Below are 26811 nucleotides of genomic sequence, written 5' to 3'. Positions count from 1 at the left end.
AACTCACAACACCACAATAGTTCTGTTCATCAACCTCTTCACATTTTCATCTGGCCACATCCACCCTTCTATGCCCTTCAGTGGCCGATAAGTGGTGAGTCACAAGAGTATACAAATGAATGTTTATCAACTCCTTTTTAAAGTCTAGCATAGGTGGCCTTACTTTGGAATATGGGAAATGTTAGCATCTATTTGCTTGAGGCCAGGAGTGAAATAGTTTCCTTTGACTTCCTGATGTTATATGAGGCGCATATAAAATTCTGAGCACATTACAGGAGTCTGCTGAATGATAGCTATTATTTTGGTCCTTTAAAATAATGTCTTGAGAATTCATTGCATGCCACATGCTAGGCTCCATGACAAACATTATTATCTCATTCTGTCCTCACAGTGACTCTTCAGAGGGTCACAGTACTATTAATCCTCATTTTGTTGATCTTCATTCATAAAGCTAAATTTCAGAAAACATTCAATGCCTGGGCCTCATTCCAAACCTAGGTTTTTGCCTAATTTTTTATCAAATCTTTTTCTCACTGTGCTGGTTTCCCACCCTGAAACTGCTCTCCCTTTTCCAGTTTGTTGCTCCTGCAACCTCAGTCAGCAGGGATTCAAGCTGCAGGTTCTAACTTCTTTCTTGCTGAGAGTAAAGTATTTTTTCTTTCTTCCTTGGCATTCAGATCTGCGTGAGTACTGAAGAAGAACAAGATGGCTTCATCAGAGTCCTCAGTGGAAAAAAGAAAGGCCTCATCCCCCTTGATGTACTAGAAAACATCTGATTGCTGGCTCCTCCTCTGTTTGCAGTAGGCAAGCTCTGCTGCGATGCCTCTGCCTCATCTCACACTGCGTCAACCCAAAGGAGCTGCCGCACTGACCCAGCCCCCCAGGAAACAGTGAGACAAGAATCAAGTATCTGAGACTGTGGAGTAACAGCCACAAAACAGAGGGCCCACTGCACAGCATATCCAGGCTGCCACAGGTGGGGAAGAGGCTGAGAGAGTCAGCAGGCAGAGCCAGATGCCATGCTTGGCAGCAGCAGTAGGACTATAAACTACAGCTGTCCCCCAGGATCCCACTCCTTTCCTGTCTGTGTGGTGTAACTTAACACACTGGAGTGTGCTCCAGTTTGCAGGGTAGCCCAGTGCAAGGTTCAGATCCATGTAGCCAAGTATTATCCTGGTTCCAGACCTATGTCACCAGTACCAATCGGTCAGCGTCATCACATTTCAGGCCCCAAGCAATCTCTGTGCAAAGCATCAGAAAGGCCTGCTTCCCAGCCCCCAGCATTCCAGTGCTCCCCAGGCTCCCTCTCTTTGTGATTGTGCTGTCCAGAGTGTCCAGCTTGTTCTTTCTTTCTCTGGTGATGTGCATTAGATGTGAGGGCTATGTTGACATAGCATCACCTCCAAAGACCTGACCTGCCTAAAGACTGATGACAGGCCATCCTTCCTGCTGTTCTAGGTACTGGCCTGGGTGACAGAGCAGGACACGAGACATAGATACAGTGGGGAGGAGAAGTGGGGAAAGGTGGAGCAGAGAGTTCTTACTTATTGAAGATTATACAGCCCTTTCAGTTATGAAGTCCCTGCTTGAAGGCGATGGACCTGGGGAAGAGACTATAACAAAAAGTCTCCATTTTCATTTTACATCCTCTCTATTGGAGGCAGCATTTTCCCCTCATGCTGTCCTATAGGACTCCACTTTGAAGGTTGAGCCTACGTTGCGGGGAACTAGGAACATGGAGGGGAACCAACAATAGCATCTTAGAAGAAATGTAGCCAAATTGGAATCCATTCTTCTTTAGGGCAGTATATGAAATCCCAGCAGATGTAAAATGGAAAAGAATCCTAATGCTTCATCCTTCTGAAAGTAGAGGAACTAGGGGCCCAATTAGCATCATCTAGGGGAATCTCTATTATTCTGTACTTGTACTAATGTTTACAAGAATGCAATATACTGTGATGCCTTCCTACTCAAGCCTCCTAGCATTCAAACTTTCATCCTATTAGTCATTAATATGGTTAAACTTCAATTCACGATCACCTTGGAATCAATGTCAGTTTGATTTATTTTGTTACAGAGCAATAAAATCATTAGAACAATGGTTTTTAAAAGACTTAAGTGGATGCATCCTATGCATGTAAGCATTATTTCCCAAACCAAAGCATCATTCGTCTCCATTTATTTCTTTTGTTCCCACTCTTTGTGAAGTTGGGAACTGAGAGGGGATGGCTGCTGGTTTCACAGAAGTTTGGATGCCTTACTCTTATCTTAAAGCCAGCATCCAGAATTTCCTCCCTCTCTGAATCCACATGCAAAACCAGGTGTACAATGTCAAGATGGATTCTTTGAGAGCCAGGGTAGATCATATGACTGCCTTTCTGTAAAATTGGATGCCTAGTACAAATGCTCTTTGCCTCTAATTCAGTATTCCATTAAATAAAAACAATACAGTGGCTGGAAAGGAGCATCAGAAACATGTGTCCTGATCTCTTCTTTCTGTCATGATATCCATTGACTTTTTGGTACAGTGATGTCACATCATATGCATGTTTAATTAAGATGAATCTTAAATATCAGTTTGCCTTTTACAGTTGAATAGAAGGAAGATGTGGTATCTAGCCTCCAAGGTAGTCTCCCAAAGATCCCTACCTCCTCATATTCTTTCCTTTGTGTAGTCCCTTCCCACACTGAATCAGGGCTGGTCTTATGTGGCCAGTAGAATACAGCAGAAGTAGTACTACAAGGCTGTCTTAGTCTATTTTCTGTTTCTATAACAGAATATCTGAGACTGGTTAATTTATAAAGAAAAGAGATTTATTTAGCTGACAATTCTAGAGGCTAGGAAGTCCAAGAAGCATAGCGCTGGCATTTACTTGGCTTCTGGCGATGGCCATGAACAGTATCATAGCATGGCAGAGAAGCAGAATAGAAAGCAGTCATGTGCAAAAAAATAGAGAGAGACCAAACATGAGGAGCAGCCTTGATTTTTAACAACTCACTCTTGAAGTAACAAACCCAGTCCCAAGAGAGCAAGAACTCAGTCACACCCGTGGGATAGCATTATCTATTCATGATGGATTCTCCCCATGACCCAAATTGAGTCCACCTCCCAATATAGCCACAATGGCAATCAAATTTCAACATGAGTTTCAGAGGGGACAAACCATATTCAAAACATAGTAATGACCCCATCTCAGATTGCATCTGAGGTTAAGTTTTAAAAGCAGCTTTAGCCTTGATCTCTTGGAATACTCACTGTTGGAACCTTGAGATACCATAAGAATTTCAACTACCCTGAGGCCACCATTTAGGAAAGACCCTGTGGAAAGACTACATATTTCATCATCTGAGGTGGCAGACATCACAGAGCAGAGATGAGTCATCCCTGCTAAGCCCTGCCCAAGTTACAGATTTCTGAGCAAGATAACTATGTGGGGATTTTTTTAAGTCACTATGTTTTGGAGTGATTTGTTATACAGAAACAGATAACAGAAGCAGGTGTTTTGTAATTTGAGTTGATGTTAGAAGAGAAAAATGCTCTTTCTGCACAATGAGGCCCAAAAGCATTGCAAATATCAAGTGTTAGCAGGCAATTATCCCTCCAAATACAAGATATCTAGTATTCCCTAAAGATCTGGAGTCATCCAGACCTAAGGGAAAAAGCAAGATATTCCTCATAGTATAGATTTCCATGAATGCTTACACAAACACAGAGATTTTAGGAGCCACAGATTTTTTTCTCCTGCCTGTCTGCAGAAATTAAAAGCACAAGGATAGCTATGGCCTACCAAAGTCTTAAAGGTTTGCAAGACTCAGAAAATAGCTAAAAGAAGGACCATAATTTTTGAGGGGAGAAGAGATGAAGACCTCAGGAGATACTCTGGTGAGGAGACAGGGAAGGAGGGGAAGTGTCCATATGAAGAGTAAAAAGGGAACCTGAGGGATATGATTTGTAGTGTACGAAAACAGACTTGTACCCCCTTACCTCTTGCCCCTGCCTACAGCCAAGGGATAGTACATACCTAGCTGCACCAGGGAAGATATGCCCTATACTTCATCACCAGTGCCGTAAGACTTTACTTCTATTATAGTAAATTTGAAATGAAGAACTGAGTGAACCTTCCTCAGGGCTCCAGAAGGTGGAGAATACAACTCCCTTTACCTCCCATCACTAGCAGACATCTACAGCACCTTTCACGTGGGCAGCAGGGTGGCAAAGAGAGCCCATGTGTAGATATCCAGATGGCTAGATTTCACAGGCAGTTAGATGTCCAGATGGCTAGATTTCACAGATGGGTGATTTCACAGACCACTTTTCCTTCCTAACTACACAACACACACCACCACCGCCATGACCACCCATACACACACACTCATTCACTCCCATTAAGAGGAAGGGTCCAGCATTTGGGCTGCATATTTAGAGCAGGTAGTGGAGTAGAATATGGTAGGATCTATTAGAGTTAGTGTTCTTTGCTATTAAACAGAGAAAAATAAAACCAGTGAGATCACAACACCTTGGTGCCAAGTACTGTTAAAAGACAAAAGAGCCAGTTGTCCAGGAAATTGGCTACTCCAAGGAGGAGAGAGCCAAGAAGGAAATCTACTGGCCAGCCTCAGCCTAGAGCCAGATCCAGTCAGAGATGCAGCTGTGAAAAAGTGGTGTGTGGAAGAAAAAAAGCTGAGATTTAAATAAAGTGAACCTGACTTCTTTACTCAGGACTTCTCAGAGCCTTTAATTTGCTAATTCTCATAGTAAATCTCCAAAAAGAAGATTTAAAACTGTGGATCACCTATTAGCCTCTCCTAAAACAACATTCCAAGGAACACAGTTTGGGAAATTCTGCAGTAAAGAATTCTCATATCCTTGCGATAGTTTACTGAGAATGATGTTTTCCAGTTTCATCCATGTCCCTACAAAGGACATGAACTCATCATTTTTTATGGCTGCATAGCAAGGACAAAAAACCAAACACCGCATGTTCTCACTCATAGGTGGGAACTGAACAATGAGAACTCATGGACACAGGAAGGGGAACATCACACTCCGGGGACGGTTGTGGGGTGGGGGGAGGAGGGAGGGACAGCATTAGGAGATATACCTAATCTAAATGACGAGTTAATGGGTGCAGCAAAACAACATGGCACATGGATATATATGTAACAAACCTGCACATTGTACACATGTACCCTAAAACCTAAAGTATAATAATAAAAAAGAAAAAAAAAAGAATTCTCAGATCACCCAATAGCACCTATGCTTCTACTGTCCCCTCTCTTCCTGAATCTCACTGAAATACTCACAAAGGGCAAAAGCACACAATCATAATGATAAGAATGAAGACAATCTACTCTGGGATCCGAATTGGTAGGAGATATAAGCTAAAGTAGGAACCTGTATACTCCAAGAGTGAAAAACTCCAGAGAAAGATTAGCTGTATCACACTGATAGCTGTAGCGAACACCAGCAGGGAGTAGGCTGTATAAATCTGGGAATAAAAGAAAATTCATCCTTGCCCAAAATAGCATCCCTAGGTAACTGAGTGAGCAGGTGTGCTCCACAGATTACAAAACAGAAACTCTTAAAAATAACTCGGACAGAAAATTAAAACTAGTTTAATGACATCCTCTAACTATCTCCTAGATTTTGCTAAGTTGCCACTCTGTTGTGTGTTTCATACAACACCTGGTGTTTTGACCCTTAGAGCATGTTTTTTCTTAGATTTCAATGAGAAGTTTTAAATAGTCTTTAATCTTCCTGTGGATAATATAAATTTATCCATACCTTGAAATTTTAACAAGATAATAGCCATTTATTTTAACAGTCCCCTTTTGCAAATGAAAAGATGGCAGGGTTTTTTTGTCAGCTCATTGTCAAGCTTACACAATTATTGAACATCCTCCGTGCCTTCATGGAAGTCAGGACACACCAAAGTCCTGGAAACACACCCAGGAAAAGTACAAGACCTATTTCCAAGATCATGGATCATCTTTCGAATTCCTCCACTGGCATTATTTACTCAGGTTTTCAGGTTATTGCCTGAATCCACCTTTTTCTATACATGGCAAAATTTTTCTTTGTCTATCTTTGTTTTTATCAGCTTTTTGAAAATTATGTGCTTAGTTTATTTACTTTTACTCCTTCTTTAGGTAATAAAAACCATCCAAGGTTATAAATTTTCCTCTGAGTTCAGCTTCAACCACATTAGATAGCTGTTTCTATTTTCATTCACTTATAAATTATCTTTAGGCCAGGCGCGGTGGCTCACGCTTGTAATCCCAGCACTTTGGGAGGCTGAGGCGGGTGGATCATGAGGTCAGGAGATCGAGACCACGGTGAAACCCCGTCTCTACTAAAAATACAAAAAATTAGCCGGGCGTGGTGGCGGGCGCCTGTAGTCCCAGCTACTCGGAGAGGCTGAGGCAGGAGAATGGCGTGAACCCGGGAGGCGGAGCTTGCAGTGAGCCGAGATCGTGCCACTGCACTCCAGCCTGGGGGACAGAGGGAGACTCCGTCTCAAAAAATAAATAAATAAATAAAAATAAAAAAATAAAATAAATTATCTTTAATTGCAGTTTTTATTTTTTATTTGATTTTTGGTGTGCGTTAATTAAACCATTGTGCACTATAGTCAGAAGATATGGTACATGTGATTTCTGCTTTGAGGAATTCATTGGCATGTTGTTTTGTGCTCTAATATATTATTCATCTTTATAAATGTTCAACGGATGCTGGGGGAAAAGTCATGTCTTTAGTATACAGAGTTCAACATGTATCTATTAAACAAATCCTTTAAGTATCCATATTCTTTTTTTTTTTTCTTTTGATATAGAGTTTCACTCTGTCACCCAGGCTGGAGCGCAATGGTGTGATCTCGACTCACTGCAACCTCCACCTCCCGGGTTCAAGCAATTCTCCTGCCTCAGCTTCCCGAGTAATTGGCATTACAGGCACCCACCACCACGCCCGGCTAACATTTTTTAGTAGAGATGGGGTTTCACCATGTTGGTCAGGCTGGTCTTGAACTCCTAATCTCAGGTGATCCACCCACCTCAGCCTCCCAAAGTGCTGGGATTACAGGTGTGAGCCACCGCGCCCAGCCTAAATATCTATATTCTTATTTATTTTTGCTCATGTGCTCCGTCAAAGACAAGGACAAGCAACAGTAGGGTTGCAATAAAAGATATCCTACAAGGCCCTCCAGTCACCTCCTTAGAGCCAGCCTTGCAGGGAGGAAATAGCAGCCAGTTCTTTCTGCCGCAGTCTCCCTTTCTATAATACATATAGGATGAATCACTCAGGTCATTTCCTAAATAAACATTCTCTTTAGCTCCCTGGAGCAAACTGTAAAGGAACCACCTTTAAATGAAGGTGTTCCAAAGATATTCTTAGAAAACTTCAATTTCAAATGCAGAGTGTTTGGGTCACGGACTCTTGACGGAAAGATAAATTACAATGAAACCCACCATCACTGTTGAAAAGCTCTTAAGGGTTTTTCTGATAAACTCAAAGAAACTTACAAGTTCCTAATTTTAAGGTATTGGGGTCCTTTTCTTTCCTTCATGTTAGGCATATAAGAAATGAAGTACCAAAATATATCTTGAGTGGTATTCCTAGAAGCACATAGCTAAAGAGTGCATAAAGTAGGTTTGGAATAATCAATCTTATCCTGATATAAATACTTGCTGCATGGTAAGAATTCATTTATTCCTGACAATAATCCTGATAGCTGAGTCTTAGTGTCTCCATTTTTCAGATGGAGAAACTGAGACTCATAAATATTAGATCCCTTGCCCAAGGTCACACAACTGATAAAAGTTGGAATGAGGTTTTGCACCTGTAACAGCATCCCTAGTGCTCCTCAGTGGCTGGCTATTGAGAGCATTTGGTTGCAAAATTAAATGTTGGAGTTGCAGAATAACACGCAGGCAATAATTATTATTGGTGCCATGCCTTACTATATAGTTTATTGTAATTATTTCCCTGATGATAATAATAGTTTCAAGTTAATGGATTTATAGACGATTATAGCAAAAAGCATAAAATGATGTAGAGGTGGTGCCAGAAGAGTCTGCATTACACTTTATGAATTTCCAAGGATCCATGAGACACACCCTCAGCCTTGCAGACTCATGAACGTGACGTGTTGGTGCATGGAGGAGAACTTCACTTCTCAGAGTAGGACTTACATTTACCAACCTCAAAAAGTCACATAGGCCCAAAAATAATAATTTGTGAGCTAACATTGAAAATAATACAGTCACTATGTTGAGGGACAAACTTTACTGGCATATCTATACTACTTGGTCTCCCTGAGGGCAACTGCATTAAATCTCTCCTCTACCTGGAAGGGCACTCAATGACTATGGAGGTTAGAGATGTGTTTGGTAGCATCCAACTGACATAACCTGAAAGAGCCACATGCATGGTAAGAATGATCTTGACAATGGTACCCATCATATTGGATAATTGGATAAGAGTTCCTCTCTTCATCAAGTGCTTAAAATGGCCAATGCACACTTTTGCATTAGTGATCTCACTTTGTCTATTCTTTCATAGCATAGAAATATGTCCCCTTCTCAGAAGCACATTTCTTACTGTCAGGTAAGTCTTGCCCTAACCAGGGAGTGCCTCTTCTCAAAGAGAGTTTTAATCTCTCCAATTTTATCTAGTCTGTGCTTAACTTTCTGAAATTTTAACTTTCAAAAGGCAAGTATGCCCTTATTTCCAAGTTCTCAAAGATTGAGTCTTTGGATGGGGTTCATATCACAGCTCCAATGCATGCCACCTACAAGACTGGTAAGGGTGAAAATGACATAATGAACTGATGAAATATATTCATACCTAAGAGTATCTAAATCTGGACATGGTGAATCACAAGCTGCTGGTTTCAAGACACGGACTTTTCTTTGGCTGTGACAATGTATTATGGTTTGAATGTGTCTTCCAAAGTTCAAATGTTGGAAACTTGATCCCTAATGCAGTAGTGTTGGGAGGTGGGACCTAACAGAAAGTGTTTGGGTCATGGGGGTACTGCCTTCATGAATGGGTTAATGTCTTTATCTTGGGAGTGGATTCATTCTCTCTTTTGCCCTCTCTTTGCCCTTCTGCCTTTCATCATGGGATGATGCAGCAAGAAGGTCTTCACCAGATGCTAACACCTTAATATTGGACTTCCCAGCCTCCAGGATTGTGAGTCAATAAATTTCTGTTTATTATAAATCATCCAGTCTGTGATATTCTGTTATAGCAGCACAAAATGAACTAAGACACAATGGTTGTTCTTTTTGTGGTAAAATCAACAGGTACTTGTAGTTTACTGGGAAAGATGGTAATTAAACAAGTAACACTAAAAATGTGTGATTAGTGCTACAATAGAGAAAGTACAGTGAACCATAAGAGCATGCTGGGATTTACTGGTTTCATTAGGAATAGGACCTACAAAGCTCAAAGCTCTCATGCTAAAAATGTTCTCACTTTCCAAAAAGGCAATTTTATATTGGAAGTATGGTAAGGCAATCTTCTTTCAGCTCTTTCTCATATAATTTCCTAACACTTGAAGCACTTTAATTTCACTAGAACTTATGGATGATGAAGGAGGGTATTTTATGGAGATTGGGCAGAGTTAGATTTTGTGAGCTAAGGGTTTTTTTGTGGGTTTTTACTGTTTAACACAAGTGTTTCCAATTGTGTGGGCCCTTCATGTTGGAGTGTTGAGTATTTGAGCAATATTAGCAGTATTAGCAGAAGATTGGGTGAGGGATAGAGAAGCTGGTGAGGAAGAGGAGATGGGGTTAGGTAGAGGCATGATGGGGGCCATAGGAGAAAGAGGCTGCTGACTTACGCAACGTATCATTCCAAAGAGGGTTTAGGTTCATTTCTCATCTCTAGAGAAATGTCCTAAGAAGAATAATCCATCCAGGTAAGGCCCCATCCTTCCCACATCTGTCCTGATGTTTAGGACCCCAGAAGAAAATTATTTATAGAATAATAAGGGTTAAAACATCACCAAAATGGAAACAAATATATAGGCTTCTTCACAACCAAGGGAACCAGGTTTTTTTTTTTTTTTAAATCACACGCATCTTGTGATCTGGGCCAAATTCCTGTCATTCATGATGGATCTCACAAGAGCCTTCGTGGTATAGAGAGATCCCAAACATGAAACTGCTCACCCCTACTGCTGCCAAAGTTGTTTTTCTCCCTTTCAATCACAGGCAGCTGAGGGGTGGGGGGAGAGCCAAAACATTAAATACTAAGAAATCAGTTTACAACTTTTGCAGATGTGATATTAAAAACATAAAATTCAATGCAATGAAGCAGTGCAGGGCAAATCATGTTGATCCAGTGCTGGGAATAAATCTATGAGCTTTCAGGACCAAGAAACATCTATTGCACTCACAGGAGAATCAGCCATCTGAGGAGTATAGTGTACTCTGCAGAAAAAGAGTGGAACAAGGAGGTTAGGCCGGGCATGATGGCATGCACCTGTTGTCCTAGCCACTTGGGAGGCTGAGGCAAGAGGGTCACTTGAGCCCAGGAGTTTGAGGCTGCAATGAGTTATGATCGGTCCACTGCATTCCAGCCTAAACAACATAGTGAGACCTTGCCTCTAAAGTAAAAGAAAAAGAATGGGACAATGAGGGTCCAAGGACTCAGCCAAGAGGGCAGTAGCAGGACTCAGATGAGGTTCGCAGATACAGCAAGCTGTCAGGTGGGGATGGGGCAGCACCAGACAATGAAGAATCACCAAAAATGTAGCAAGACTGAGCAGATTGTACTCAGCTTTGTGTCTACTGAAGGAAGAAATACTTGAAGAGCCCTTGGTTTGAAGTGTGAGACCCTCAACGCACCAGCTGAAGTAACAGCAGATTGATGCTAACCTGACTTCTAGAAAGGGTAGTTCCTATTACCTCCAGGGCTTTGGTTTTGCTGAGGAGCCTGCAAGCTGGACGACAGCCGAACTTTCTTGAACCTTTGAAGAGAGCCCTCTGTACCCCTAGTCCAATGAGACTCATTAAGGACCTCTGATCTCCATAGTTCTAAGATAACACACTTGGATTGTTTAAGCCACTAAGTTTGTAGTCATTTCTTACAGCACCAATAGGAAACATACAGCATTGCACTGCCACTTGGAAAGGTGGAGAGAGAACAGGAGAAATTTAACTGAACCCCATTGTTATGCCTAAAGAATACTGAGCTCCCGAAGCTCAGAAAAAGCCAGCTAAGGAGAATGGGAAAAATCCAATAGCATGGTGGTAATGTGTAACCAGTGTGGGAAAGTTATTATCTCCTTTGCTAAGGTAGCCTCAGATGAGAGAAGTGGGGAAAGGTTCCTCAGTTTGGCCCTAGGACTATATCCAAGGGCACACTGTCCCTGCCACCTTGGAGCCTACACTGAGGATGCTACTGCAGTGCATGTTCTAATCAGAAGACAAGGAATTCCAGAATGTGTGTCTACACACATACATGCACACATGCATACACACACGCACATACACACACTCAGATGGAATTTATACTGCACTCTGATAAAGATTTAAGCAGTTATTTCTTCTTTGAGTCAGTTGATTGATTTCAAAGCCAGTCCCTACCTGTTTTTTACACAAGAAGCAGTCTCAGTGCCTAGGCCTCTCTTTTCTTACATCTCTCTTTAACCCTTCTGTCCCCACCTCCACCACCATCCAGAGACTACCATACTCAGAAATATTCCACCTCCTTGAGGAAATAATACCTTTCTTATGTCTTGTAAACTTCATAGCCTCCAGAGATGAATATTAAAAATCTGTTTTTCTCCTTCCAGTTTTTATTTTTCTCAGCAGGGAAGGGTAAATTTTGGTCGCAGTGACTGCTGGCTTTGTGTGACCTGGGAAAGCAAAGCAGAGTCGAAGTTCAGCTCTGGTCTGATGATAAGGAGATGATGAGATATGAGCATTTCCACCTTAGCCTGCAATTTATTTCTCAAATACATTCTATATTTATATCTCAACACAGATCAATCATTACCAGCAATGAGTTAACGGATAAAGCATGAGAGAAAGAGGTATCTAAGCAAGAGAAGATTGTGGGAAATAAGAATATAACATGCTTGGGGTGATATAGGTAGGTGAAGGAACCCAAGAAGAGGTTTATGGGGCATCATGAAGTATAGGTGAAAGTGACATTCAGTAAGGATTCTAACTGGTGTTGGGATGAAGACAGAGTTGGTATTGGGAGAGCTGAAACAGAAGGGAAGACACTTTCAGGAACAAGAGAGGAGCAGGCTAGCAATGAGGCAGGCCGTGACTGAGTGGCAGTCTGTAGCCATATAGGGCAACAACAAGAGACCCACGGCAGCACAGCAAGGTCAGGCAGCCTGTTTGGCAGTGACCTGCTGGCACCGTGTGCTCACAGCTCCTACACCATTGCAATGCCTTTTTTGGTGGTGGTTCTTCCCCAGAGCCAACCTCAAAGCCAGAATCATCCTCCTAAAGTATCACTTTGATCCTGTTGCCACCCTGTTAAAAACCCTCCAAGGGCTTCCCCAGGGATACAGAAGCAAGTCCAGCCTCTGCAGTGGAGGTTTCTCCAGAGGCCTCAGACCAAACTCAGCTCTTCTGAAACTGCATAGCCCTGCCCTGAACTGCTCAAGTGGCATCTATCACTGCCTGTTTGACTAGTGATGATTTTAAAAATTGATTTCAGTGAGTAGACTTTTTGAGGGCAGAATGCTAGGCTTGATTGCCTTGCAGATGGGAGTCAAGGGAAACTATCTCTGTGATCATTTCAGAATGCCATGGAGTATTGACATCATCAGAAAAATCACTGTTACCAGCACACTCTCTCACCTCTTACATATCCAGGTCATGGTACTAGATGACCATGACTTTTGTCTATAGGAGGTTAAATCAGTCAACAAAGCCCACTAAGATAGAGATCAAATCCAAGACCTGGGCTAGAGATTTGATTATATTCTATTCCTTGGCAAGAAACTCCAGCTTTAGCCCCAGTCACAAGGTGTGGGTATGATGTTGCACATCCATCGCCACCTCCACAAAAGCAACTTAAAGAGCACTCGCTGACAGGCTGCTCCACAAGTTCCCCTTGTGCATCCACCCTCTCCAATCTCTAGTGCTCTTAGAGACAGCTCAGCTCAGGTAGGGATTGGGGGAAAAGGATAGGAATTATTTACATGTTATGATTTTTAAGTCTCAAACTACAAGTAATCTTAAAAGTAAAGAGCATTGAGCAAATCTGTATCTTAGATTAACTGTAGGACTTTTGTGAGCACCCAGAAGGAGGAACTGCAAGCTGTTGCTGAGCTGCGCTAGCTCAAGCTGGAAGCAAAACTCAGTCTTCTCACCATTGTTTACGAGAAATCCACTCCCATAAATCATATGCTGAGTTTAGTAGACTTGACCTGATGATATCAACAAAGAGTCTCAGGAGAAGTCCTGGCACTTGGCTTTTCACTATCTCCCTGCCCTTCTTTCCTGATCCCTTATGATTCCTCCCACCTTGCTCCCAGGAGCTCCAAATTCCTCTCGCTCTTTTAAACAATGTGTTTCTCTCCAGCTCCTTCCTTCCCTTTGCACAACAAAACACACTAAAGTGCTCAACAGGACTAGAAATCTCCCCTTTGACAAGACTTACTCTCTGCAGAAGAACTCAGATTACAGTTAAAATTATACAAATACCATGTTTAACCAAGGAAAGCCTCCATTTAAAACAGTGACTTAGAGGAGCTCCAAGGGTTTCTCCCGTCCAGACCCTTTCCCTGGTTCCTGCCCTAGAGGACACATCTCCATGCCGAGCATCTCAGTATACTTCTTCATAAACTATCAATCTCTGCGACATGGCAAAACAACTGGGATTGTCTTTCCCTGTATTCGTGTCATGTTTCTGACACCTACTTCTGAAAGTTTCACTATTTCAACTCAGCTGACTGTCTGCTCATGTGAATACAACGTGTGCTTATTTATTTATGCCTTCCCTTCATGCCGAACACAAAATGATTTTTACTGGGCTTATGGTTTCAGATTAAGGCAAATAGATTTCTTTTGGAAAGTCACTTTTCCAACATATCACAGACAAGAATCCCAAGTGAGGGATTCTTAGTGATTGTTCACTCTTGGAGAAACAGAAATCATACCCCACACCAAACAGCAGAAACAGAATGACCCAAAATGTCATGATTCTACTGCACTAGTCAGTAGTTTTTTAATAATGCTTCCGCTTTCTCTGAAATATTCACCTGCTTCAGTTCCCTAGAGCTTCCCAGCACTGAATGCATCTGGCCTTCCCTTCACCTGAATTCAGCTGCTGTTTCCCGCTTACACCATCATTCTTTGAAGGAGTCTAATCTGTTTCCTAAGTGCACGAGAACAGTAACAACATCATTTGCTCTTGTATAAGTTTAGATATACTACAAATGTAATTGTGTGCCTAAAATATAATAGCTATAGTATTTACAAGCTTATTTTATGTTTATTTTATTTATATTGCCACTGCATCACAAGAAAGAACATAAATAGTAAATCTCAAATAATACAGCTGTTAAGCTAGAAAGCAACTATTAGCGTTTGATAAGATAGTGAGAAGAGCATAGTTTGTTTTTTTTTTTTAATACAAACAACCTAATTTAGTTCCTTACTAGCTGGTGGCCTTGGACAAATTATTTAACCTTTCTTATCCTCAGAGATAATAATATCCACCTGAAAAGATGTTGAGCAAATTAAAGGAGCTATTTATGTGAAAGCGTATAATGTAGTGTGTGGCACATGGAAGGGTCACTTTTTTTTTTTGTTTTGTTTTGTTTTTTTACTATTTTTGTCCCCTAAGAGTGGTATTATCCTATTAAGAGGCAGTTGCACTGTAGTAATTTTTTGAATATAAATAATAATAAAAAAATTCTTACTGCACATGTAAGTAGTTTTTTAATAGTGACTTAGTCTCATATGGTAAATATTTTCAGAATATCTTTTGTTCAGTATGTGAATAGTTAATAGTTAATAAACCAGCATAGTACATGCTGATCACCTCCAATTCTCCACTTAACTTGCCTGAGCACAGTGCAAAGCAGAGTAAACCAAGGATTGACCCATGCCTCTGTTGACTGACTGCCATCTCCTTCAAGAGCTATGGGCAAAATTCTTTATGCTTATATGGTCCCTATGTCTGAAACACTCAAAGCATTTTCCCAGAGATTAAATTGGGGCTTTCATATGACCTTGGTTAATAAATGTCAAGTCTTCAATGTGAAGCCTCAGAATGTCCTTTTGAGGAAGGTGGTTGACAACCTTATCTTCCATACAAATAAACTGAGGGATGGAGCAGATAAATCAAAGGACTTGTTATGGATTCTTCATTCCTTATGTGTACACTTTTAGTTTATATATGAAGACCAGTGTTTCACGGGGGTGCACAGAAAGCCAGCAGGAATCCCCAGAGAGAATGGCTTTGGTTTCTTGGAGAAGGCAGCCCACCATTCTAATGTAGCTGAGAGAATTACAGTACTGGGGTCGAGGGGTGCTGAGGCAGGGTCTGCCTGAACTGGGTAAAAAGTCTGAGTCAGTGAGGTTAGGACAAGTAGATAACTCCAAAGGTGTGCAGTGTCATAGCTCTCATGGAAAACAAAAAGTTCCCGATTTGGACCAAGTTTCCATGGCTACAGTAAACCTCTTCTCAGGAGGAAAAAATAGCTCCAGCAGGGCCTAAGAAGAAGGGCCTTTGTGCATGGGGAGGACTAGAGGGCTCTGATCAGCAGCTGTGAGAGGACAGAGCTCCAACCTGCCAGCTTGAAACACTGCCAGTAACTGTGACAGGAAGAAGCAGAAAGATTTCCACCTCATGGCAACCACCTCCACCACAAACACAGTGGGCCTTGCGGACCATCACCCTCCTTTACACCATGACAACATAGCTAAGCTCAAAATACTTTTCCCAGAATTCCCATCCCCGAATTATTCCGTGTCAGTGAAGGTCACAAGATAAATACTGCAAGAGATTTAAAAAGCAGAAATGAAGCCCCAGCCATGTTTTTGATGCTCTGAAGGTCAACAGGAGGCACAAGGCACTTTGGCAGTTCACTCACATTGTCACTGGCTATTCTTCCAATTCCTGCTTTATCTCCTCCTTCAGCTTCTTCACACATGTACACAGCATCTTCTTGAGGGGCGCAGCTGCTCCTGCATGTTAGTCATGGCATCGAATTTGCTGGTGGGAAGAGACAGACTTGAGTTCCAGTTCATCCTCATGGGGTCCAGCTTGTCTTTGCTTTTGCTCACATCCACCTTTCTATCTAGCTGCTGGCCTGGGTACCCTCATGCGACTTTAGGCCCAATGCTAGATGAAGAGATACACAGTCTGACATAGGCTCCTCCCCCAATCTCTACAAAATCACATCCTTATAATAAATTTTGTTTTCTTTATTACTTGGAGTAGCCTTGCTTTTCTGATGGAACCCCAAGTGATACACATCTACTGACTTATTTAATCCTCACAACAGTCCTAGAAGGCAGGTACTATTATTATCCTTGTTTCACAGGTGAAGAACTTGAGAAACAAGAAGATTACCCTATATTAATTAGCTGGTATGTGGTGATGCTGGGATTTAAACCCAGGCAGTCAGATTCCAGAGCCTGAGTTTCAGCTCCGTACTGATTTCTTCCTTAATTCCATGAAGTCTAGCTTTTGTTCTCACCAGTTTTCTTTTTTTCTTAAGAAAAGAATGCCCTTAATACTTTAAAAAATTATTCTCAGAAAACTTTCTTCCATCCTTCTTCTTCTAGACCTCCCTAAAGCCCCGATATGTTTCCTTGTTCCTTTCCCTTGGCTGTGCTAAAGTTTCTTTTCTGTTTTATTTCCCAGCTTTTCTGCTTTCCACTGTCTGCCATACACATATGCACACATACATGCATATATGCACACACATACATACACACATGCACACACATGTTTGACCATGCCATTCTAGCCCCAAATTGCATGCTTTTTCTTTACACCACACTGTCTGTCTGACAGTGATTCATCATCAGTCTCCTTTGCTAACCCAGATCTCTCTGCCATCTCCCACTGGGGGCTGCCAGGGCTCTACGCCTGCTACTCTGTAATAGTAAAATAAATGATCAAACTTATCAAGTGTAAAGCACACAGAAGGACGCAGGCCAGATGGGAAATAAATAGGACAAGGGAGGGAAGCTGAGGAAACAAGCCAAAGTAAGGTTAACTGAGGAGCAGGGTAGAACCCAGTGAATGCTTATAAGGCAGAAATAAACTCCCACAGGGGGGAAAATGCTTTTGTGACTTTTATACAGAGAGAAGAGACAGGGCCAGGACATAAAACAGGGAGATAAGAGAGGAAAAAAATATGGATTTCCTAGAGAAGAGGAACCAGAAGGACCAGAGCAGAATTACTCGTTGAGTCAACTGAGCAGTAAAAACTGTTCCAATGCAAAGCTAATCAGCACACATAGGACCAAGAGAGAAATTCTTACACTTCCTGAAACCAGGATCTGAGGCTGAGGACAGCCAGAAGCCCAAGGGATAGACCTAGTGTCAGGATCTGCAAACTCAAAAGAATTGGCCAGCCAGGAAGGAATTGTTAAGTTTTTTGAAACTTTTCTAAATTAAGAAGCATAAATTGTGTGTATGAATAACCTTAACACTACTGACTTCTCCCCTTGCAGATCACAGTCCAGGATGACTGACCCAGGGATCTGCCTTTTATTAGAGAATCTCCTGAGAATGAGAAATTGCAGTTTTCCAAGAATGAAACAGTGTCTTGCCCCTATTTTTCCACATACATACTAACATGAGAATCCTGAACACCCAAAAGTAAAATAAAACTCAAACCAGATCCAGAAATAAAATTTGGCTTTTTGAACTCAAATTTTGCAGAGGAAGACTTAGCTGACAAACACACGAAGGCATCCAAAAAAAGAGACAAGAGTTTAAAAAATGAAACTTGCAGGCCTTTTACCCAGTGGTCTTGGGCCCAGGAATTAGTCCTATTTCTGAATCTCATAATTGGAAAAATACTAAACTGAGAAACAGCTTTTTACCCAAAGTTTAACTAAGTGCTACTTATACTAGTGTAAAATTAGAAACAATCTATATATGGGGCAAAAGGGAATGGTTCTATAGTAACATAAATAATCTGTGCAATACATCTTTACCATGGATATAATAGAAGCATTTCTTTAAAATGAAGTGTGTGTGTGTCTGTGTGGGTAGAGACAGAAAGGCAGTGACAGAGAACAATAGAAATATTGGTAAGTGAAAAGAGAAAGTTGTTCAATGTTACGTAGAGCATGCACTCATTTTGGTGAGTCTCCCTGTGGGGGCTCTTTATCTATGAATACATGTGTAGATGCCTAGGAAAAGTCTGAAAAGAAATACTGCAAACCCTAACAGTGGTGATCTCTGGGAGTAGAGAGAATGGAACAGGAAAGCCAGGGCATTTGTTTTCTTCTTTTTTATTCTTTCAAATTCCTTGAATTTTTTTAGATTTCAAGCAGAAATCTGTCCATTAAAATCTGTTCTCCCTGTTCATGGTTGTATCTCAGAAGCTGCTTTTTTGACAGGGACTACATTCCCCAGTTTTTCTTGGAGCTAGATGTGGCCAAATTTCAACAGAATGTGCGCAGAAATATGAACCACTTTCAGGTCAAGGTTTTGCACGCTCAGAGGGCCAATCCACTCTTGTACTCTCTCCTTCTACCAGTGGGACCATGGATATGACACTGGAGCCTCAATCATTGATAGCAAGACTCTAGTGGATGTTGGAATCACACCCTTGTCTCTGAATTATCACATGGGGAAGAACCCACTGCTTCCCTCGAACACTTACCTGGGATTACATTAACATTACCTTACATTAACAAGAAATTAACCTTGATGTCTTTAAGACATCACATTTAGGTCTGTATCCTTTCACTTTAGGTTAACCTAGTGAAAATTACATTATTGCTTTTTCATAAGGGGTTTTTAAAACTATACTTATTTTGAGAAAATTATAGATTTACATGCAGTTGTAAGAAATAGTAGAAAGAAATCACACATACTCTTTACCCAGTTTCCCCCAGTGGTAACATCTTGCAAAACCACAGCACAATGTCACAACAGAACATTGATATGGAGTCAAAATAAAAAACATTTCCATCACAACAAGCATCTCTCATGTTCACCTTTATAACCACATCCAATTCCCTTCAGCCCAAATCCCTACCTTAACTCCTAGCAATCACTAATCCATTTCTAGAATGTGTCATCTAGGAAATGTTGTATAAATGAAATAATATAGTATATAACCTTTTAGACTTGGTGTTCTTTCACTCAGCATAATCCTTTGGAGATGCATCCAGGTTGTGACATGGATCAACAGTTGGTTCCCTTTTATTACTCAGTGGTATTTTATGGTCTGGATGTACCACAGTTTGTTTCACCATCCATTGAAAGACGTTTGGTTTCCAGTTTTTTATTATTGCGAATAACACCTCTATAAACACTCATGTAAAGGCTTTCATGCAACCATAAGGTTTTATCTCTCGGATAGATGCCTAAGAGCGTGATTACTGAATCATATGGTAGTTGTATTTTTAGTTTTTTAAGAAACTGATAAATTGTTTTTCACACTGATGGTACCATGTTACGTTCCCCCTAGTAATTAATAAGTGATGGGATTTCTCTGCATTCTTGTCAGTATTTGGTGTGAGCACTACTTTCTATTTTACCCATTTTTATACGTGTGTAGTGATTTTCTTTTATATTTACCTTTTTTGATATATTGTATTTGTACATATTTTTGGAGTACATGTGAAATTTCATTACATGCATAGAATGTAAAATGTTATATACACAGTGTGATATTTCACTGTAGCTTTATTGGCATTTCCCCAATAGCAAATGACATTGAATATGTTTTCATGTGTTTGCCATCTGTGTATACTCTGATGAAATGTCTCTTCACGTCCTTTGCCCATGTTCTAATTGGATTGTTTTTTTCATTGTTTGGTTTTGAGAGTTCTTTAAATATTTTAGATACTAGTTCTTTGTTGGATTTGTGATTTGCAAATATTTTGTGATTTGCTTGTCTTTTTATCCTCTTAACAGGGTCTTTCTCAGAGCAAAAGATTTTAAATTGTAGTAATGTCCAATTTGTCAACTTTTCCTTTTCTGGATCATGTTTTTCATGTCAAATCAAGAACTCTTTGTCCAGCCTCAGATCTCAAAGATTTTCTCTTGGGTTTTTCTAAAAATTTTATAGTTTAACATTTTACATTTAAGTTCGTGCTCCTTTTTCGGTCAATTTTTGTGTAAGATGTGAGATTTACGTTTTAAGGTTCATTTTTTTTAACTTATGGATGTCTAAATGCTTCAGCACCATTTATTGAAAAGGCTCTCTTTCTTCCATTGAATTTTGTGCCTTTTATACCTTTGTGAAAAAAATACTTGGGCATAATTTTAGATTATTTTTGTGGGTTCTTTATTTTGTTAATTGATCTATGTGTCTACACTTCTACCAATACTGCACTGCCTTGATTACTATAACTATATAGTAAGTCTTACAATTGAGTAGACCAAGTTCTCTCATTTTATTCTGCTTTTTCAAAATCGTTTTGGATACTCTAGCTTTATCTCATATAAATTTTAGAATAATCTTGTCTATACTATATATTTGTAAAAATCTTTCTGGTGTTCTGATAAGAATAGCATTCAGCATTTATATCAATTTGGGGAGAATTGACACCTTTACCATGTTGAGTCTTCCAACCCATAAACACAGTATGGCTTTCCATTTATTAGATCTTATTTGATTTCTTTAATCAATGTTGTATCTGATCCAAAAATTTTACATGTTTTGTGAGATCTCCACTAAATATTTTATTTGAAGTGGTTTTAAATAGTATTATATTTTTTAATTTTAGTGTCTTTGTGTTAATTGCTAGTATGTAGAAATATAAATGGTTTTTATATGTTTGTCTCTAATCCTGTAACCTTGCTGAACTTGTTTAGTATTAGAATCCATAGGGTTTTCTATGTAGAAAATCATGTCATTTACAAATATGGACAGTTTTATTTTTTCCTTTCTGATCTATGTGCATTTGGTTTTTGTTTCTTACCATATTTTACTGGCAAGAGCTTCCAGCTCTATGTTGAATAAGAGTACTTAGAGTAGATATCATTGCCTAGATAGAAAGCATCAGTTTTTCACCATTAAGTATAAAGTTTAGTGTTTTCTCTGAATTTCTCTTTATCATGTAGCAAGTTCCCCTCTATTTCTACTTTTCTGAGAGTTTTTGTCATGAATGGATGTTGAATTTTTTCAAGTGCTTTTTCTGCATCAATTGATATTAGCATGTTAATATGGTGGATTATATTGATTGGTTTTCATGTATTTCAAATATTGAACCCTCCTTACATCCTTTGGATAACACTACTTGGACATAGTGTATAATTATTTTACGTATTGCTGAATCCTATTGATTTATCTAAAGATTTTTATAAAGATTTTTGCATCTATATTCACAAGGTATATTGGTCTACAGTCTTTCTTTGTACTACCTTTGTCTAGTTTAGGTATCAGGATAAGACTGGCTTCATAAAATTGCATTTGTTATTTTATTTTCTTTATTTTAGACATGGGGTCTCACTCTGTCACCCAACCTAGAGTACAGTGGAGTGATCATAGCTCACTGCAGTTTCAAGCTCCTGGGCTCAAGCAATCCTCCCTTCTCAGCCTCCTAAGTAGCTGGGACTAGAGGCGTGCACCATTATGCTTATTTTGTTTGTTTGTTTGTTTTTGTAGAGACGAGGTCTTGCTATGTTGCCCAGGCTGGGCTCAAGCAACCCTCCTGCCTCAGCCTCCCAAAGTGCTGGAATTACAGGCGTCAGCCACCATACCTACTTTGCATTTGTGAGCTATTTTATGAAGCTAGTCTTATACAAAGGATGTAAGGATGATTCAATATTTGAACCATACCTTGGAAGGATGGAAGACACAAGCACTTCCATCCTTGGAAGGAAGGAAGACACAAATTTCTAACATCAGGAAAAAAACAAGGGATATCATTATAGACCTGGCAGACATCAAAAGGATATGATAACATTACAAATAACTCTATATACATAACTCTATACACAAAAGTATAAGAGAACATTACAAATAACCCTATACACATAAGTTTGACAAATTAGATAAAATGAATCAATTCCTCAAAAAGCACAAACTACCATCAAAGATTTATAGCCAATTCTACATAATCTCTTTCAGAATATGGAAGCAGAGAGAACACTTTCCAATTCATTTTATTAAGCTAGTATTAACACATTACCTATTTCAAGTTGAGTGAGTTGTAGGAGCTTGTGCTTTTAGAGGAATTGGCTCATTGTGTATTCCCTCCTTTTCTCTGTCAGTCTTTCCAGAATTTCATCAATTGTATTGATCTTTTCAAAAAATCAACTATTTTATTTATTTTCTTTATTATTATTATTATACTTTAAGTTCTGGGGTACATGTGCAGAACGTGCAGGTTTGTTACATAGGTATACATGTGCCATGGTGGTTTGCTACACCCATCAACGCATCATCTACATTAGGTATTTCTCATAGTGCTATCCCTCTCCTAGCTCCCCCAGCCCCTCACAGACCCCAGTGTGTGATGTTCCCCTTCCTGTGTCCATGTGTTCTCATTGTTCAACACCCACTTATGAGTGAGAACATGCGGTGTTTGGTTTTCTGTTCTTGTGTTAGTTTGCTGAGAATGATGGTTTCCAGCTTCATCCATGTGCCTGCAAAGGACATGAACTCATCCTTTTTTGTGACTGCATAGTATTCCATGGTGTAAAGACCACATTTTCTTTATCCAGTCTATCATTGATGGGCATTTGGGTTACTTCCAAGTCTTTGATATTGTGAACAGTGTTGCAATAAACATAAGTGTGCATGTGTCTTTAGAGTAGCATGATTTACAATCCTTTGGGCATATACCCAGTAATGGGATCACTGGGTCAAATGGTATTTCTAATTCTAGATCCTTGAGGAATCGCCACACTGTCTTCCACAATGGTTGAACTGATTTACACTCCCACCAACGTATAAAAGCATTCCTATTTCTCCACATCCTCTCCAGCATATGTTGTTTCCTGACTTTTTAATAATCGCCATTCTAACTGGCATGAGATGGTATCTCATTGTGGTTTTGATTTGCATTTCTCTGATGACTGGTGATCATGAGCATTTTTTCGTGTGTCTGTTGGCTGCATAAATGTCTTCTTTTGAGAACTGTCTGTTCTTCCACTTTTCTATGAGGTTGTTTTGTTCTTGTAAATTTGTTTAACTTATTTGTATATTCTAGATATTAGCCATTTGTCAGATTGATAGATTGCAAAAATTTTCTTCCATTCTGTAGGTTGCCTGTTCACTCTGATGGTAGTTTCTTTTGCTGTGCAGAAACTCTTTAGTTTAACTAGATCCCATTTGTTAATTTTGACTTTTGTTGCCATTGCTTTTGGTATTTTAGTCCTGAAGTCTTTGCTCATACCTATACCCTGAATGGTATTGCCTAGGTTTTCTTCTAGGGTTTTTATGGTTTTAGGTCTTACATTTAAGTTTTTAATCCATCTTGAGTTAATTTTTGTATAAGGTGTAAGGAAGGGATCCTGAACGTGATGGAACCAAGTTGGAAAACATTCTTCAGGATATTATCCAGGAGAACTTCCCCAACCCAGCAAGGCAGGCCAACATTCAAATTCAAGAAATACAGACAACACCACAAAGATACTCCTCAAGAAGAGCAACCCCAAGACATATAATTGTCAGATTCACCAAGGTTGAAATGAAGCAAAAAATGTTAAGGGCAGCCAGAGATAAAGGCTGGGTTACCCACAAAGGGAAGCCCATCCGACTAATAGCGGATCTCTCTGCAGAAACCCTACAAGCCAGAAAAGAATGGGGGCCAATATTCAATATTCTTAAAGAAAAGAATTTTCAACCCAGAATTTCATATCCAGCCAAACTAAGCTTCATAAGTGAAGGTGAAATAAAATCCTTTACAGACAAGCAAATGCTGAGAGATTTTGTCACCACCAGGGCTGCCTTACAAGAGCTCCTGAAAGAAGCACTGAACATGGAAAGGAACAACCAGTACTAGCCACTGCAAAAACACACCAAATTGTAAAGACCATCGATGCTATGAAGAAACTGTGTCAACTAACAAGCAAAATAACCAGCTAACATCATAATGACAGGATCAAATTCACACATAACAATATTTACACAGTGTGCTGTATTCAGGAGACCCATCTCACGTGCAAAGACACACATAGGCTCAAAATAAAGGGATGGAGGAAGATCTACCAAGAAAATGGAAAGCAAAAAAAAGCAGGGGTTGCAATCCTAGTCTCTGATAAAACAGGCTTTACATCAACAATGATCAAAAGAGACAAAGAATGGCATTACATAATGGTAAAGGGGTCAATGCAATGAGAAGAGCTAACTATCTGAAATATATATGCACCCAATACAGGAGCACCCAGATTCATAAAGCAAGTTCTTAGAGACCTACAAAGAGACTTAGACTCTCATACAATAATAATGGGAGACTTTAACACCCCACTGTCGATATTAGACAGATCAACAAGACAGAAAATTAACAAGAACATTCAGGACTTGAACTCAGCTCTGGACCAAGTGGACCTGATAGACATCTGCAGAACTCTCCACCCCAAATCAACAGAATATACACTCTTCTCAGCACAACATCTCACTTATTCAATGACTGATCACATGATTGGAAGTGAAACACTCCTCAGCAAATGCAAAAGACTGGAGATGATTTTCCTTAATGTGTTTCTATTTTCAGTTTCATGAGTTTCTGCTCTTATCTTTATTATTTCCTTCCTTTTATTTGGGTTTATTTTTCTCTTCATTCTTTAGATTCTTGAGCTGAGAATTGGATTATTGACTTGAGATTTCCTTTTTTTTTTCCTTTGAGACGGAGTCTCACTGTGTCGCCAGGCTGGAGTGAAGTGGCACGATCTTGGCTCACTGCAACCTCCGCCTCCCAGGTTCAAGTGATTCTCCTGCCTCAGGCCCTAGAATAAGTAGGACTACAGGTGAGCACCACCACACCCAACTAATATTTGTATTTTTAGTAGAGACGGGGTTTCACCACCTTGGCGAGGATGGTCTTGATCTCTTGACCTCATGATCCACCTCCACCTCAGCCTCTCGAAGTGCTGGGATTATAGGCATGACCCGCCATGCCAACCTCCTCCTCTCTTTTTTTTTTTAATAAATTATGCATTTAGTGCCATAAATTTCCATCTGACATTGCTTTAGCTGTGTCCCACATTTGTTGCTGCATTGTATTTTCATTTTCATTAAGTTCAATGTATTTTGTTTTGTTTTCTTGAGACTTCTTTGGCCCATGGATGATTTAGAAATGTGCTGTTTAGTTTTCAAGTAATTGAAAATTTTCCTGTTATCTTAAAGTGATTAATTGCTAGTTTGATTCCATTATAGCTAGAGAACACATTCTGTATGATTTTAATTATTTTTAATTTGTTGAGGTTTGTTTTATAGTCTAGGATAGGGCCTATCTTGGTATATGTTGTATGGGCGCTTGAAAAGAATGTTTATTCTGGTATTGTTGGGTGGAGTGCTCTATAAATAACCATTTGATTCTGTTGGTTGATAATGATGAATTATTCTCTATTCTTGGTGATTTTCAGTATGTTTGTCCTATCAATTGTTGAGAGAGAGATTTGAAGTCCACAACTATAATGATATATATTTGATAGAGATAGACGGATAAAGGTAGAAACAGAGATATGTATATAATTTATATATTTAGTTTATATGCATTTGGGGTTGCTGTATCTTCTTGATGGATTGATCATTTTATCATTATATGATGTCCTTCCCTATTTCTGGTAATTTTCTTTGTTCTACAGTCTACTTTGTCCTATACTAATATAATCCAACTTTCCTTTGAATAATGTTTGCATGATATATCTTTTTCTACCCACTACCTGACCAAATCTAAAACCCGCTAGGGAAAACATTTAATCTTAACACTTGACAATAATCTTCTTTAATTCCATATTCTTCCTTCAGGACACAATAAAGAAAGGAGTGGGCTCCTGTGAACTATAGATGATCCCACTACCACGGTTTTGCCAGGTGACATCCACACTGCATCTATCACAGGTTGAAGTCAAGTACTATATTAGTCTGTTCTCATGCTTCTAATAAAGACATACCTAAGACTGGGTAATCTATAAAGGAAAGAAGTTGAATTGACACACAGTTTCACAAGGCTGATGAGGCCTCACAATCATGGCAGAAGGTGACTGAGGAGCAAAGTCACGTTTTACATGGTGGCAGGCAAGAGAGCTTGTGCAGAACCACTACCATTTATAAAAGCAACAGATCTCATGACACTTATTCACTACCACAAGAATAGTATGGGATAAACTGCCCCCATTATTTAATTATCTCCACCTGGCCCCGCCCTTGATATGTGGGGATTGTTAGAATTCAAGGTGAGATTTGGGTAGGGACACAGCCAAACCATATCAAGTACCCATGATTCTCCCAGGCTGGAATCACACTTTAGTTGTTCTAACAGTCTGAGATATTGAAAGCTGCCACACCCCGACAGCTCCACAAGGCATTGCCCTAGTGGGAGCTTTCTTCAGTTGCCCCACCCTCATGTTCCAGTAGGTATTGCTCCAGTGGTGCAATGGTGTGTTGGCCCCATCCCAGCAGCAGTTCTCTGCCTGGGACCCAAGGCTTTCCCAAGCACTCTTTGAAATCTAGGTGGAGG

At 39.9% G+C, this 26811-nt stretch overlaps 2 protein-coding genes across 8 annotated transcripts in view; one reads left to right on the top strand and one right to left on the bottom strand.

Moving 5' to 3' along the window:
• STAC (SH3 and cysteine rich domain) overlaps positions 1 to 2474 on the top strand; it is a 179904-nt gene extending 177430 nt beyond the window's left edge. For all 7 annotated transcript variants that reach the window (XM_063636707.1, XM_055283574.2, XM_055283591.2 and 4 more), the window contains one exon: positions 678 to 2474. In XM_063636707.1, coding sequence (XP_063492777.1) covers positions 678 to 776 — 99 coding nt within the window. In that variant the 3' untranslated portion in view covers positions 777 to 2474. The remainder of the gene's footprint in view (positions 1 to 677) is intronic.
• The window catches only part of LOC129489162 (neuroblastoma breakpoint family member 6-like), a 200418-nt gene that overhangs the window by 100822 nt on the left and 72785 nt on the right, over positions 1 to 26811 (bottom strand). The window contains 2 exon segments of the mRNA XM_063639063.1: positions 11736 to 11867; positions 16074 to 16195. The gene's annotated coding sequence lies outside the window, so the exon portion shown is untranslated.

Source organism: Symphalangus syndactylus, chromosome 1 (assembly GCF_028878055.3).
Source record: "Symphalangus syndactylus isolate Jambi chromosome 1, NHGRI_mSymSyn1-v2.1_pri, whole genome shotgun sequence".
In the NCBI taxonomy this organism is placed as follows: domain Eukaryota; kingdom Metazoa; phylum Chordata; class Mammalia; order Primates; family Hylobatidae; genus Symphalangus; species Symphalangus syndactylus.
Note: the sequence above shows the minus strand (reverse complement) of the source record. Positions and strands in the feature narration are given on the sequence as shown.